Source organism: Micrasema longulum, unplaced genomic scaffold (genome assembly GCF_059751315.1).
Source record: "Micrasema longulum isolate JH-2025_06_02 unplaced genomic scaffold, ASM5975131v1 h1tg001778l, whole genome shotgun sequence".
In the NCBI taxonomy this organism is placed as follows: Eukaryota; Metazoa; Arthropoda; class Insecta; order Trichoptera; family Brachycentridae; genus Micrasema; species Micrasema longulum.
In genome coordinates, this window is record NW_028278953.1 from 21374 (window position 1) to 38416 (window position 17043).

Here is a 17043-nt window from a genome sequence, read left to right on the forward strand (position 1 = left end):
TCACCCACATCAATAAAGGTTTCAGCTCTTTTACTTTATAAAAGTTAGCAGATGTAAGAGTCTAGTATTGTTGTAATGCCATGACTTTTACCATGTGCCACCAATAACATAAAATGGGAAATTTAAAAATAACTAACTCTGACAATTGGAAAAGTTTCCTGAGCATGGTCAGGACCCTTAATGGGTTGTAGTAGCAGAGATGATGACAATAGTTTACAAAAGCCTATTTTTTTCTCATTTAGTATTATTTCAAGATTCTAGTTTTTTAAATCCCTGCTGAATTTTGTATTTGTGACATCACCAGCTTTCTGTGTGAAGAGGGGGGGATACTTTCTAAATAATCCATGGATACATTAACACTAATATATACCAATAATAGGTGCGAACAATGCAAACTAATCAAGAAAAACTGAAGAAAATTGATGAGAATATGAATTCGCTACGGGTTGAATGAGTCACTAACTTCATTACATTGAATAAGTAATCGCTAAATTTAATTGACGAACATTAGGAATTTTAAATGGTAAATCATTATTATCATTCGCACAATAATGAGCAGGAAATGGAAATGTAAACGAACAACTGATGACAAAATAAATTTCATTAAAATTATATATAAAAGAAACAACTTTCATTTCATCAGTTTTGCCATTCTATAAAACGGATATGACATTATCATGTGCCAAAAAAGATTTTAAAAATTCCGTTTTAGGTAGCACTTAATTTTTATTTGAGTTTTTTTTATATATTATTAAAAACTGCATTTTATAAAAAAAAAATCACACACGGGCATACTTTCAATTCTACGCAGTTTGAGGTCAGCAGAAGTGGTAAAGATGCAGTTATTTATTTGTAAAAATGCACAACTCAACACTAACTTGTTAAATTATTAATTTAAAATGTAAAAAAAACCAAAAATGTCATGCAGCAAATATTGCAGATGTACCAACGCGGTCAAAATTAAATTTTATATCATAACTATATGAAATTGAGTAAAACCTGAGAACTTAAAATAATCAAACAAATATAGCGAAAAATTCATGAAAACAATCTGAAATATATAATTGAGATACATTAATATAAGTTATGCGAGATTATCTGCGCACAACGATGTGTTTAAGGTCAATGTTTTGTTTATACAGTAAAATTAAATATTATTAAAGAATTTATTACAAACGCTTTGGTGAAAAAAAAATTAACATACCAAAACAACGAGCTTTTCTTAAATCCAAATTTCGAATGATTACATCTTGACTGTTATAATAGTGTAGAGTTCTTCCCCTGAGCAACAGCCATGCAGCATCCCACGCAGCACTGACACCCTCCTAAAAGGACACATGTATTAAATTTGTTTGTTATTTATTCACATGATATAAGACGCATTTTTTTTCCTGTTTTAGTGTCTCTGAATTCGGAGTGCGTCTCGTAAAATCAATGATGTCTTACAATGCTGTAAAATTCTGTCTAGTAAAAAAAAAAAAATTTACCCTAATTACTGTTCAAACTGCCGGCAAGTAGACTACATAATGATGCTTCATTGAAAAGAAATAAATATTGTGTATAAAAAAAGCACGGAAACAGAGCTGCACGGCGTAAATTTTATATGGTAAAGCAAATATTTGATGACAGTTTGTGGGAAGACGGAGACAATAACTTGTTGAAAAAACATTCAGAGAAAACTGATACTCAATCTGAAGAAATTTCTGACTCTGATGGTGATAATACATCAATAATATGCCTTTTTAAAAATCATTTTCGTTATGATTTTATGACTTTGTTAATAACAAAATAATTTTTTCAATGGTATTTTTTTCTGGTCTTGAAATTTATGAGTGCGTCTTATAATCGAGGAAATACGGCAAGTTATGTACTATTTAAGACACATTTATTACATTTTTGAATTATTGTTTTTAAAACATAATATGCAAATATTTTTTGAACAGTGGGGTCCCATTTACGGTTTATTAAGTAAAAAACATAATACAAAGACACATTTTTAAAATTATGTATTGTATTATTTTGACACCACTATGGTCCCTGAAGGATTCAGATTTTAAAATCACCGCTTTCATTTTTACTTGTGTCATCACCCCTTGCATCCTAGTTGTTCCACTATATTGGTGTTAAAAACAGGCATTTGTAACTGCCAAACCAATTTTTAAATATTGTATCTTGTGATGTCAAAGAAAATCATTAAATTGCCTAATTTTAAAAGTTAGCAAAACTGTACCTTTAAATAGCACCATCCAAATCTTGTCACATTTGCAACATAATGTGCTGGAAATACGTCTGAAAACAATTCTATGATTCTTCTCATCCACAAATTTCTTTCACTTTCGTTAGCACATCCAAACACTACAGATCCACGATTCATGAAAGAACTGGAGTTTGAAAAATTGGCTAGAAAGCAATGTAGTTCTCCTTCGAAACTGCAAAATGAAAAAATGTTCAGTGTCATCAAACATACAACCCGACAATAAAATTGTTATAATATATAACACTTGTTCTAAATAATAATAAGAAAATATATAGTCTTATCAGTGTCATGTTTATCATTATTATTTAGCATACAATGCCATATTGTTTATAAATTATACTTATTCAGTTCAGTTTACTTTTCTTTTCAAAGGAAGTTCAACTAATGATTGAAAGTAAAATAAAAAATTGTATAATGTGTATTTACAATTTAATATAATAGAACATCGATGTTGAGTTCGGCTTGCACTAAGTAACTGGGTTACTTAAATGGCCCACAATTTTATAATACGCTTTCAAGAATACAAATTTTGATTTTCTCTAAAAATGCTGATTTTTTAAAACTTATTTTCATTACTTTATCATATTCTTCTGTAATGTAATTATTTATAATGGTATTCTTTAATTGTGAATTTATTTGTTTACAATAGTAAATCGCTTCCCAAACATAAGAGTCAAACTCTTTTTTGGCTAGTCAAGCTTGAACTGAACATATATTTGTTTTGTTTATTTTTAATATACAATTCTATTATGACACAATTATTATTTTCATTTCCCTGCTTGCTAGAAAATCATAAAAATAAAAATGCCAAGAAAAAAGAAATGTTTGTTAGAAATCTTTAAAAGCATTTGCAATTTCATTACTTTCTACTGTAATGACAATTTCGGACATAATGACTCATTGAATTTAAAGAGGGTTGCGGTCATTTGAAGCTCTGAGAACATATAATAATGACATATTAACAGACTTCAATACATGAGTCATCATAATATATTATTATGAACCATGCATGCTGGTTTCATATAACACATGAGTCATTTGTATCAAGAACTGTTTAAATGTACATAGGTTAAGCTTCTCTGGATCCATGTTCTTTAGTCAAGGCAGAATCAAAATAATCCCTTATTATTGGCTCTGCGCATGTCTAAGTGAAAATATTTAATCTCGTAGTATGCCATTCGAAACCTCAAATATCTGAACAGTATCAGATTATTTTTTAAAACAATTTGGAAAAACTTTGGATTAATTGAATTAGTACAATTGACTCAAAACTCAATACCTATATACGTATTTGTAAACAATCTAGAATAATCTAACATTAATTACAAAACAAATTGATGAGTCATCACTGTCCATGCGACCTTAGAAAAGACAGTTGACACACTACGCCTCTTGTGGTTAGATAAACTTACTGAAAACATAACTACGTACATAGAATTATGTATATTATAATTCTATGCCTATGAACCATAATACTACAATATGATAAAATTCACAACTTCAGTTGATTATAAATTGATAACCTATACATCTTTAACCCAAGGCAACTAAATTACGAAAATAGGCATAGAAGAGATTTTGGAAAAATCTAATGTAATATGGCAATGGACTATGGAAAAATCTTTTTTTGTAGTTTTAAGAATATTTGTTTTGTTTATTTTGTACTTCGAAAAAGGAGCAGATTAATTATTTAAAACAAGGTTAAAAGTTTTTATTTTATGTTAGCCATTTGCAGCATATAATCATAGTTAGTTACATGAAAGAAAGATGAGTTTTAACCTTCAGATCTCATCCAGGTATTATTAATTTATTTTGTTAATTAACGCCCAAGGGGCATTAAGAAAAAATAAAAAAAATACATGCTTACATTCTTAAAAATAAAACACATAATTTACAGAAAAAAGATGTGAAATTACTTAAGTTGGAAAAATAAGAAAAGATAAAATATATTGAGGTGAAATCAATATTTCAAGAGCATTGTGCAGCAAAAAGTGAACATACATTGAACAATAATATAATTTCACAAGACGTCAAAATCGGATATCAATAAGGATATGTGTGCAATCAACAATTTGTAATTTTAAAACTGCGTATTGTAATTAGTTATTATAATAAAGAATATCAACATTAAGAATTTTTAAAATTCATTGGTAATTCTGATTCTATAAATTAATAAATACATTTTTTTGGCATTTGCAAACTGTACTTTTGAAATGATGTAATTGCACCTGTTAGCTTCAATATTATGTTAATTGCTCAAATTAAACTAATTAACCACTATGACTATGCTCTGAATCAAAAGGATGTTTTACCATTTTAAAAATGAATCATTCTTTCACCGGGTATTTGAAATAATTAACATCTTTGTGATGTAATACTTTTTTGATATTTGCAAAAAGATCCACTATAAATAATTAAAAGGAAACCCATAGTAAATTTAATTTAGTTTTTAAATTTGATTGAGATAATTATGAATATGTCTGATAAAGGCAGAAAGGACACGCCTTGTTAGCCTTCTCGAAGGTGCCTAAATGCATAGAAGAATGGGAGAGAACAAACTAAATACAAAATAAATTTCAGAATAGATTACTGATAGGGAAAATCGTGATGGGTCATAGCAATATAAATTAGAAACTAAGATACTGCAATAATCAAAATGGCAGAACAAAAAAATATCATAAGAACTTACTTGAAATTATGAGCCAAGATAATTTGAATAGAATAAAGATTTTTCATGTGATAAACCTCTTTAGCCGAATAATTTTCTTGGTAAAATGTCAATTTATGATCAGAGAGGAAGCAAGTTCGTAAAGGAAACTTCTTTAGTAGGTCATCAATACCTCTCGGCAGGAAACGAACCATCAGACCTCGATGATGAACAAGTGCTGTAGGCAAAATGAGTTTGCTGGGAATAACACTGTTATTCTCCGGATCGATTTTCTTCTTTAGATATGACGCTGACTCTGGGACTATTTTTAGCATACTGGAGAACATTTCCATAACTGAAGAACTTCTATTGGCAACTTGGGTGTTAGGTGCTTCATTGCTTCCTTTGGACGGTGAATCTAAAAACCACTCTGTTTGGCAACGTGGGGTTTCGGCTTTAGCAGATCTAACTACATTAGTGGCAACCTCATCCGGCAAAGAATCTATTCTTTCCGGAGGAGTAGGAGGGCTCAAATAGGAGACGGAATTGCCCCAATAGTCGCTATCAGATTCATCAGAATTGTGTTCAGAACTATTATCGATCATTAATGAGTTTGAAGATGAGGAATCATTTTGAGTAACAGTGGGCAATTCATTGGTTAGCAATGGATCAAATTCTAACATAATGCTTTGACTAGGTCTCGTGTTTTTAAATGAATCTCCAACATTTTCCTTTGTTATATTCCAATTCTCGTAAGAATTGTTCCTTGCCCTTTGGATTTGTGGAATGAGTAAATCAATTATGTTGTCATTTGCAGTTGAAGAATTATCTTCTTTATTTTCATAAATGGGATTTATACATGTTACTGACCCTTCGGCGGAAACGTTTTCCGAAGAATGGTACAGATTTCCATACAAAGATTCTACTGCAAGAGAATTGCTTCTGGGGAGGTCATATGTTTGATCTTCGGTGTTCGAATTACTATTTGTATCCGTATTGCTCAATCTGGAAGCTAATGGAAAACTGGATGTAGAAGAAAACTCGTGGTTATAATTTGTGTCAGAAGAGGACTGTTGTGTTAGGAAAGGGGTGGAACTTGAAGACAGAGACACATCACGTGTATCCAGGTTAATCGGTTCATATTTGTGCTGGTCTTGTAGAGGAGAGTTAAACTGAATGGTGTCAAACAGGCCCATGTCTGCAACAGGCAGTGAAACACAGCGATCTTGATGTGGAACCGTTAACACCGTTTCTCCTAGTTTGTCCTTCCTTAAGGTCACGAAATCGGGACTCTTGGATTTGGTTTCTAAGCTAGTTTTCTCCCCAAATGAACGGGTAACCTTAGAACGTACGCTTTTAGTGGAATTGCGAACGCTATCCTGTAGTTTCTGCTTGGCTCTTTTGGTCCCTTTAATAGTGCGCTCTAATTTATTTCCTGCCATCTGTTTAACATCTCGTACATAAGAATGTCCACTGTGAAGCTTGTCTCCGATGTCGTTGGATATCTGCGGCTCCGGGGAGCCCAGCAGACCAGAGGAGGTCGCCTTGTCCCTAGAGCGTGGCAGAGGGACCGGCTTCTTGGTGGGTCCCACATCTCGGCCGTCATCAGCACTACTTTGCAGATTCCTCCGGGGAAGGGGTTTGGGGAAGCTATTTTCATCCATATTGGTAAATGTCAATTTGCCTTTACATTAATTTAACATTTACGAATGAGTCAGTACTTTCGTACTTTTGATAAGATAATACTATCACAAAGATATTCAAAAGGAACATCATCTAATCTTATTTTTTTTGTTAAAAACAATGTGTTATATTCTTCTTCATCCGCGAAATTTTACACTTTAAAAAAGTTGTCACTTAGGTCACTTACGACACTAAAGGAAGATAAGTCATAACACCGTGGTTTCGAAAGCTTTGACTTATATTTCAAAGACAAGATGTTTATAATTTCACTGTACAAATCATCGAAAAGTTATTACAATATCTCGTAAACTTTGTTGTACAATAAGATAAAACAAGGCGGCGGGGCACAGATTATCGCCGCAACGGCAACGGCGGTAAACAAAAGAAACAAACTCTCGAACTCGCCTCGCCAAACTTTCGAAGTAAAAAGTAAAGTACTTGTACTATATAAATATAAGTCGAGTAAAGTGAAGTAAAGCGAGTAAAGCCACAGGCCACAGACTACGAGACTACTACAGTCAGAGATTATACACATACTACAGTAAAGCAATAAATGTGCGTAGCGTAAAAGTGCACAATAGTGATAAGACTATTGCTATTTTATTTTTCAGTTGAATAGCATGCTAACAGAAATAGTAAAGCTTTAACTGATGTTGTTTTTTTAGTCATTCGGATTCCGGTCAACTATATAATCTGTGATTCCGGTTTCCACCTGCTTCAGATTAAAAGTAACTTATTTCTCCCAAAAAAGTTTTTTTTCCTTAGCCCTGTTTTCTAAATAATAGTAAAAATTTGGTCAATTGATATTGATGTATCTGTTAATTTATATTTTAATATATCTGTACATGCTATCAAATTATTAAATCGAGGCCTAACTGAAAAAATGCACTGTCATTAAAACAAGTTCATTTAAAAATGTTTAATACTTTTAAAAAATAAAGTTGAATATGAAACTAAAACAAAGGGACCTTTTCTCTTTTTGTCTCTACTTTTTGACCAGCATAATAATAATGAACATTTTAAATAAACAAAACAATTATTTATTGTCCGAGAACCCTAAGTAAAAAGATCTCCCACAGGATTAAAATTCAAAGAACAAAGAACGTTTGTCTGGTGTCTGGTCAATAGTTACTAAGTCGTAAAAATGCGAGAGCCCGTGTTTCATTATTCTGATAAGAGTTGAAACTAAATGTCTTTCATTATTTATTCCATAGAATTAAGAATAGTCCAGAAACCGCATACGCACATCAAACAGAAGGCGACTAAACTACTCATAAATGAGTAGGTTTACGTTTTGACCCATTAGTTTCTTTGTAGACGTCGCTCAGTGCGCAACACCTGATTTGAATTCAACTATGCTGTTTTGTGTCTTTTTAAAGTGTAGAAATACTGCTAGGATCTTAAAGAAACAGGATGTAATCACATTTCATGTGTAATTAGCAAATGAATGTGGATATAACAAATTGAATTATTTTTCCATCTGTCAGATTGTCGAAGAAACAAAATGTAAATTTCGTTAGTGTTGCCAGGGTAGTAAATTATTTTACCCTACTTTGCTCATCATATGAGAGAGTTAATGAAAATTGGATCTCGGATTAAACAACTCTGTGGTGAACATTTGACCGACATTATCTTCAAAACATCAAACATTATTTAACGGGATTTAAAAATATCCGTTTTATGTAAAATAAAATTTGTTTTATCCCAGATAGCAGTGAAACTTGGTACAAACTTGATTTAAGATTGATGGAAGGTTGAAAAAGAAAATTTGACGGGACAAGTTTTTTTCAAAAGTTGCTGGAATCTTGTTACGCCAAGTTTGAAGAGACAAGTTTTTGCCAAAACTTGCTGAAAACTTGTTATGTCAATAACGGTATTTCAGAATACGAAAGTCATAGAATGATGATCAACACATTGCCATATACATTAAAATATGGAGAGAATTATTTTTTAAATTTATTTTTTATTTTAACAGTTATATTTAATCCCAGGACTTTTTACAAGATCGATATTTTTTTTTGCAGTGATGAATTTCAGCACGGCACACCCAGTCATAAGAAAAATCATTTTTAATTTTTGTGTCCTCACCGGGAATCGAACCGAGAACCTTCCGTGTGTGAGTCAAATGTCTTAACCACTACACCACAGAGGCCGCCGAATTAAATTAGTTATTTTAAAACAGTGGTTAATTCCAAATAACATTCAGATTGGCAACACTTCTCCAGTCATAGAAAAATCCCCGTTTTACTCTGTGAATTATTAATTATATGTAGATTTAGTGCGCAGTGCTGCCAATAAATTAGTATTAATCAGGCATTTCTATTTGGGTGATTTTTAATACTTTTAATATTGTTTAAATATTAATACTCAGTTTAAAGGATAAACTGTTAATATGCCACCAAGGAAAAAACAACCAAAATGAGTTTTTGTAGAACTGTCATCCGACAAAACCGCCTTGTCCAAAGTTCTCTTGAGGTAAGTTTGAATATATTTTACCATCATTGATATCTCATCCACTGCATAATGCTTACAACAGTTTCAACTGATTAATTATTAAATATCACAAACATTATACTATTAGGTAAGTCATTGCATCAAAACATAATTGATTGAATGATGTTTTATGATATGTATTTTATTTTTCTATAACTGAAACTGATCCGTCATGTTATAACTGTTTATGTCGTGTTTATGTTGATTACATTAAAACATTTATGCGAAGTAAAACTGTTTATTTTATTTTCAGAAACAAACGGGAAAGCACGACTTTTGAAAGTATGGGGAAACATTTTTAAAAAGCTGAAGAAATTTCCAATTTAGACTCTGACGATGAAGCGAGGAACCATCTGTTAACGTTGAAGTATAAGAGCTGAAACCTTAATCATGTGAGTGAGATTCATCCGACTCGACCATCGAAGTGTTAATACTCAGTGTACTGTACAAGTAACAGTTTGGACTGTATTCCACAATCCTGTAGCAAGGGGTAGGTGTTGGCCGTGTATCGCTGCCGTCGTCGCTCTCGGGGTCGTAAATCCCGAAAGTTATGAAGTCTCGAAATTCCTCTCAAGTCCGGTGTCACTGCGTAGGTCGGTGGAAGATACTGGTTCCTAGTCCTGGGGTGAAGCGATGGTCAAGTCCAAGGTGTAGATCCAGTAATAGAGTGGGAGGTCGGGCGGGGTGACGAAATGAAACGATCAGACTAACGTGATGTCTCGAGGTGAACTCAATATTTATTATTTCAAATGTACACATTATATAGGGCGTGTTGCGGGCTCCCGCTACCTGCGTCCGAACCGGCGTTAGGCCAATACGGGAGTGGGGGGGGAAATACCGCTCCCACTATACCCGGCCAGCGCGCCTCCCTCAAAGTGCATATAGGGAGGTGCCGGCGCTCGGCCCGGTCACTTCGCTGGGAGCCGCCGCACGCGCCACATCAATTACAAGATGCCTAAATGCAAACATTAGTTTCGTTTGCAAAAATGCCTTTTTTAAGGCAGTCCTTAGTCTCGTCTACACAAATGCAAAGTCCCATTTTAGGGCAATAATTGGTCAAACGTCTAGATTCAGGCCCTTTTTAGGGCCTGTAACACAAAATTTCTACTCTATAGTACCCCGGTATCGCTAAAGTCAGACCCGAAAGTGGAATATTCATCCTTTATTGTAGGTCCAACATTTAGCCTACAGATACCGGGGGCCCTAACTATATTATTGCATATTTTATTCACATTTTTTAACCGTCCGTTACACTCAGTTTAAAGGATAAACTATTGATATGCCACTGAGGAAAAAAACATTAAAAATGAGTTTTTGCTGCACTGTCACTCGACACAACCGTCTTGTCAAGAGCTCTTTAAAAGTAAGTATGATATTAATATCTCATCCACTGCATAGTGCTTACAATTAAACTGATTAAATATCACAAACATTATACTATTATTGAATTGAATTGATTGAATTATGTTTTATTTACAGAACGAAAAGGCTGTTGATAATATATCGATATAATAAACCAATACTTTAAACCCAGAGGCTCTTATACTTCACAAAAGTTAACAGATGGAAGAGTTGAGGAAATGAAGATGTTTAAACATAGGCAGAACGCTTAATGTTACACAGTTTGTAAAGTGGTCACTTCAACCAGCCAATGACAGTACATGAGCCCAGTAAATACCTCGACTTCCATATTTCCTTCCCATAATGTTTTCCCTCTGTTGCAACAAATTTTCATTTGAATATCGAATACTTTTTACCATGAGAAATCCCGCTAGTCGAAAAGCTAGTAAGTCATAAAACAGTTTTATTTATTTGTTTCAGAGTTGAGAGACAAAATAATGCACCGGACTCTGATCTCCAGTCAATTGACATGAATTATTTGACATCACATCATCTGACTTTCTTGGCAAAAATAGCCCGTAATTTTTACTATTTATTCAAAATAAATATACTGAGTAATAATAACAAGATATTTTTTTTAATAATAATATTTTTAAGAAGCTACGTGTTTTTTGTTTTTTTTTTGCTAAATAAATCCAAACTTGCATGATGTTTGTTTTTTTTGTAAAAAACAAACATCATGCAACTTTGTTGGATGGTATCTAGGAAGTTTGCTTTAAACTTGCCTCAAGTTTACAGAGTTGCAATCTCAAACTTGGGTCAAGCTTATACTTCAAACTTGATGCAAGCTTGAGGCAAGTTTAAATTGCTATCTGGGATATGTGAATTGAATTCAGTTGCTATGAAAAAGTACTTTTAGGTACTGTAATTTTATTTTAAAAATCATAAGTCGAATCCCTGTCTCATTATTATTTTCTATCGTGAATTTAAGGAACAAAACAAGATAAGTACATAATTTAACAAAACTATAAACATTCGATTTTTCTGGGTAACATCCCTAGTGGTTAAAAAGAAAGGTGCTACATTATAACGAAGTTTAGAACAGAAAAGTTTATAATGTTTAGAATGGTTTATTAGTGAAAGTAAATCATAAAATTACCTTCTTTTGTCATTATTAAAATAAATATGTAATCGTAATTGAAAAAAGTTAAGCAATTGTGCAGTTCTAAATTCGAAAAAAATAATCATATTTTATTACCGCCCTTACAAGGTTATGTTGTTGAATTTTGATGAAGTGTCAAATTGGCCCTACTATAGAATGACAGTTGTCAGAAAAAGCAACGACATAACTTTGTAGTAACGTCAAAGGAGTTATTTATATTAACACACGAAAAATCATTTGTATCTGGCGTGTTAATTTATTTTTTTATTATAATTCTTGAAACATAAATCAACATTAATTTATAAAATCAGCCTTAAAATTAAAAAAAACTCAAATAAACCTAATTATTAACGACGTTCTTACAAGGTTACATCATTTTGCAAAAACGTTAGAGATGAGACAAATTGATCAATGTAAATTGATCGAATAAAAAAATTATTCGTTTGATGTTGTTCATGAAAAAAGTATAAATGTCTCATTTTTTGGTGAACAATTATGTTATGCACTATAATAGGCTTGTTTTTTCGTTTTTTATATAAAATTTCGGAAACAGAGTTTCATGATTGCATGAAATAACTGATAAAATCGATTTGATCAGTGATCAGTAATTTCCATCACTAATAAAATTAGTTTGACAGCTGTCATTTATATCATATTTTTCTTCGATTCCGACAGGAATTCCGTCATCTTAAAAATCCCGTTAAATACAAAATTTTCCCGCTTAGAGGGCATTCCAATCCGCTAGATATGATGGAAAATTTGTCAAGATGAGTTAGTGACTTTTGACATATTACATACCTAGTAGGTACATACTGGTGGTTTAACTTAAGCTGGCGCGTTCAGATAACTCACACTAACGCATTTAAAATCTACAGGATGTTGATTTTAAAAAACGTTATATTAAATTTTAACCAAATTTGCTATCTTTTTTTAAAATTCAGTGTTGGATTAGAGGGTTGTTTATGAAAAAAAATACATAATGGGTTCAGAAAATTTAAAATACCTACTTTGTTTCATTATTTTATATTTTTCAAAATATTAGTTAAACAAGTATTTGTTTGAAAGGTATACATCTTAAGACTTCACTGTCCCTCGACCGACTCCTGAAGCGTAGACTGGTCACCTAACTGAGATATGGTCGGTGACACTGCAATACCGCACGTAACTATCAATGGATTTTTTTAGCAGGGGAACCTATAAAGCGTTCTGTTAATATATTACTTACGATTTTAATCAACCAAAAATACCGCTGGTGTATCAGAATAACTATCATTATTAAGAGTAAAAATAGCAATAATTAAAAACTAATGGCTCTTACTCCCTACAATGAATTTATTTCAGTGAAACATTTTCACAAAAAATAAAAAAAACAGGTTACAAGGTATTGCAGTATCACCAATGATATGCTGCATTTCGTCTACGTACCAATGTAATGCCCTACACACTGCCATGTGCGGATGGGGTATGATGATGAAGTTTATACCACCTAGTAACTTATATTTTTAATGGTAGATTCATCTGACATGAGCCTTGAGTAGTTGCATTGCTTTCTGTTATTGTACTAAAATTTAATTCAGTTTCTTCTGAAATAGCTTCACAATTATTATTATGGGTTTTTGCGGTGGAAGATAAAGACTTTGAGATTTGCAGTTTTTGCCACCATCTCTGACGGCATTTTTCCTATCCCCAGTATCTCATTCGTTTTTGGGATAATTTTAGCTATTTGGTCATTCGAAAATTTGTTACTAGGGTTCATAAGTATTTTGTTTATTGAATCAATAGCTACCCGAGGTCCAATAATTAAATCACTAACATTCATACTGGCCAAACACTGGTACGGTTACCTAATATTGAATGTACTTGTAATGGCGGCCGGCGGGCGAGGCAATGCAGGTCAGCTGATGTAGGTAGGATTGAGAACTGGAGTACAACTTACTGACAAAACTAGATAAACACAGCAAATCCAAAGAAACATAAAAAAAACCTGTCATTGCACTCACTGTGAAATTCCGGAATGGTGTGCAAAATTTTATTTCATTAGAAAAAGATTTGCCAAGAGTATTTGTGATTTTTAAGAGCAGAAGAAAAAAATACATCCGAGTTTGAAAGTATAAATGTACAATTGTTCCGATTATTGAATATGTCCCCCTCGGCAACTGAAGATGTGAAGCATGAGTTCTGGAAGAACGTGAGGGAAGTATGCGCCAGGAAAATTAACGAATGAAAGAATAATTCTAGCCGGTGATCTGAAAGCCCAAGATGGCCCCAAAATAGCCCTAGGAGTTTATGGTGATTCTAGCACAAATAGAAATGGAAAAAGCTTGCTTGAAGTGTGTCTTCAGTAGAACCTTTTTGTTTCGATTACCATTTTTAATCATAGGGGGATTAACCAATAGATGTGGGAAAGAGGAAATGAAAGGACGATAATACAACTGATACTCGCGTGTTTTGGGGCGCTGAAAAGGAATCTGATCACTTTCTTGCTGTAACAAGAGAGATTCTATTTCGTGGATGGCGCTCACGAGTAAAAACTGCAACAGCTTTATCTAGAGCCAAAATTAAAAAGCTGCAAGTCGAGAATGTATAAACGGGATTTTAAGATATGAAAGTTTAAGAAAGGATGAAATACAAGTAAATATTTACCAAATGTGGGAAAGATTTAAATCATGTCTGTGTGAATCGGCCAAGAGTGTATGCGGGATAGCGTCGCAGACAGGCAAAATAGGTGATGCATGGTGGGATGATGGTATTAAAGACCTTATAAAGGAAAAAATAATGCATGAATGAAGCTTATAGCAATTACAGATACCAATAGCGATGGGTATGAAAGATCGTAAATTAGTTACTAAGTATGCAAGAGGTTGGTTACGAATGGGGTGAAAGAATGCCATAACAGAATGAACGAAGAGGTAAGTATAAAAATGTCTACTCATTTTTATGAAATTATAAAACTTTTTTAAAAAAGACAAAGAACTCCTCCAAAAATGGAAGCATCAAAGAGATTAAATCAATACATTATTGACTAATTTGTTGTAAAATAATGAAGAAGAATTATCGGAGTCGGTATTAAAAAAACGCCTTTCTTGAAAACCGCCATGAAAGTTTCATTATAAAACTTTTACCATAAGTAAAATGTTAACATAATTTTTGTCCGTTTTTCGTCTGTATTTTATGTACCACTCTGTAAATTGCACAAATAAAAACTCCTAATTATCTAATTAACAATTTGTGAAAATAACCTTTCTCAATACTGTAGCGCAACAAAGATGTTTCAGGTCCCTTAGAATGTCATCCCTTTGTTTTGTATCTCATTTTATTTGAAGGAAATGGAAATTATAGTATTTCACTCTCGCACCCGCTGCATATCAACAAGCAACTGCAAGTTTCCTGGTTTTGATTAATTCCTTAAATTTTGCGGTTTAACCATAGTCAAACTCACCTGCAAAATGTAAGTAATTGGTCTTATTAAGTTAATATATTATAATAAAATCTATACACATAAATAAAAGGCAATGTTCGTATGCGTGTCCAGTCCTCGATAGACTGAATAACGACTTTTTAAATATAAATAATAAGTTTTTTTATCAAAATTATGGGCTTTGCCATGGGTATATATAATATTTTCTGTGGAAAAAAGTTAGGAGAGTAAATGTTTTAACTGCTGCAAGATATTGCATAGATTTACATACTATTAAGAGTGTTGTCCAGATGTTTATTGAAATGTATGTTTACGTAATCATTTTTAATTTTTGCTATTATTTAATTATGTACACGCTTCCACTTTTTACTATGTTGTATCCGAACTCAACAAAGGGCTCTTGGCCTTGAGTTACGGATACTTTATTATTATTTTTCTCTGGTTTCCCTTCAATACGAATAAAAAAAAAATTTTGTAATATATATGTCATAGAATTAAGAATAGTCCAGAAGGAGGCGTAGAATCATATTTGAATACATCGGACTGTTTACAAAAATCCCCCTACTCTGCTCCACTTTCGCCGCGCGCATATTTGAAGTCGCCGAGTAATGTTACCAGATCATGAAAAATATAACAATAACACAAATGTAAGATAATTATCAAATAATATTTGAAGAAAAAAAAATTTGTTAATTTCTCTAAAATCTTATTGTACACGCGGAAACATTGATTGACACAACAGAGTAGATAAGTAAAGGGTCATTTAAGAAGAGGAAGTGAATTAATGAGCTTTGAACTGAAAAAATAAAACAATTTATTTTTACATAAAGTGGATATTTTTATGGCATGTTAAATAATATTTGATGATTTAAAGAAAATTTCAGGCAAATGTCCACCACGGGGTTTAATCTGAGAGGTCACATTTGCATTAATTCTCTCATTAGATGTGCAAAGAACTTATAGAGAACCGTATATAAAACTAAAATTTGAAAAAAAAATTGAAGTAAACATCACGATATGAGAATATCGAAACAATATCATATAGGACATTATAAAGCAAGACAAGGACAGTCGAGACTAATAAAACGGGGACTGAAATTATATAATAAACTTCCAGACAAAACCAAACAAAAGACTTGGACAACCTTTACAAAAGATGTCAACAATATTATCATTAACTATTGAATATGAATTTAAAAAAGAAAAAAAAAAAAGTCAAATTAATGTAATCCGTATGGGTTTATAAATTTCAAATAATAAAAAAAAGGAGCGTCCAAAAATTGGAAGTTTTTTTTGACAGTATGACAGATGGAAAAATAATAAAATTTTAAGTAACGCATTTGCTACAAACATATGCGTTTGTTACTTACACATAAAATATGATCCCATCCTGTTCCTTTAAGATCCCAGCCGTATGTCTACACTTTAAAACGACACAACACGGGATAGCTGAATTTAAACCGGGAGTTGCGTACTGAGCGATGTCTACAAAGAAACTAATGGGTCAAAATGTAAAACTACTGGTTTCTGGATTATTCTTAGTTCTATGATATATGTATTTGTATGAATAAATAAATTTATCATAACCAGGGCTACATTAGAGTAGAATGTACATACTAAAAAAATTAATGAATATTTGTTTTTAAGTTTTTTTTTTTTATGTTAACAACATTTGTTTTTTATGGCCCCCAATCAGATGTTTTCCTTAAATTCCTTTTAATTTCTACCCATTTATTTCTTTTTACTGGATTTTTGGTAATACTAAAATAACATTTTTGATAATTGTATTCCTACATAAAAAGTGCACCCCGGTTGGTAAATAGAGCAGTTTGACATTTGCAAAAATAATTCTTTATTTGAAAATGAATTATTTCAAGTTTTAGAATTCAACCATAAACAAGTACCTAGGTACCTACTTACAAATGAAAAGTTACACAATCTTTTTTATGTTTATCATTATAAAGTTTTGTAAGTAAACTTAATAGTGTTCAATCTTTAGAGGAAACTCGGCCTGACTTTTCTTCATACAAATGTATTCCTGT

The 17043-nt window shown here is 32.2% G+C and overlaps 1 protein-coding gene across 2 annotated transcripts in view; it reads right to left on the reverse strand.

Annotated features, from left to right (window-relative positions):
• The window catches only part of RhoGAP15B (RhoGAP_ARAP and RA_ARAPs domain-containing protein RhoGAP15B), a 30752-nt gene extending 15808 nt beyond the window's left edge, over positions 1–14944 (reverse strand). The window contains exons 1-3 of one of the 2 annotated variants that reach the window (XM_088237735.1): positions 14823–14944; positions 2231–2429; positions 1205–1325 (exon numbers count right to left, since the gene is read on the reverse strand). In XM_088237735.1, coding sequence (XP_088093861.1) covers positions 1205–1325; positions 2231–2374 — 265 coding nt within the window. In that variant the 5' untranslated portion in view covers positions 2375–2429; positions 14823–14944. Of the gene's footprint in view, positions 1–1204; positions 1326–2230; positions 2430–4946; positions 7231–14822 lie in introns of those variants that run through there. The other variant, XM_088237734.1, reaches the window with a different exon arrangement.
• Positions 14945–17043: the final 2099 nt, after the last annotated feature.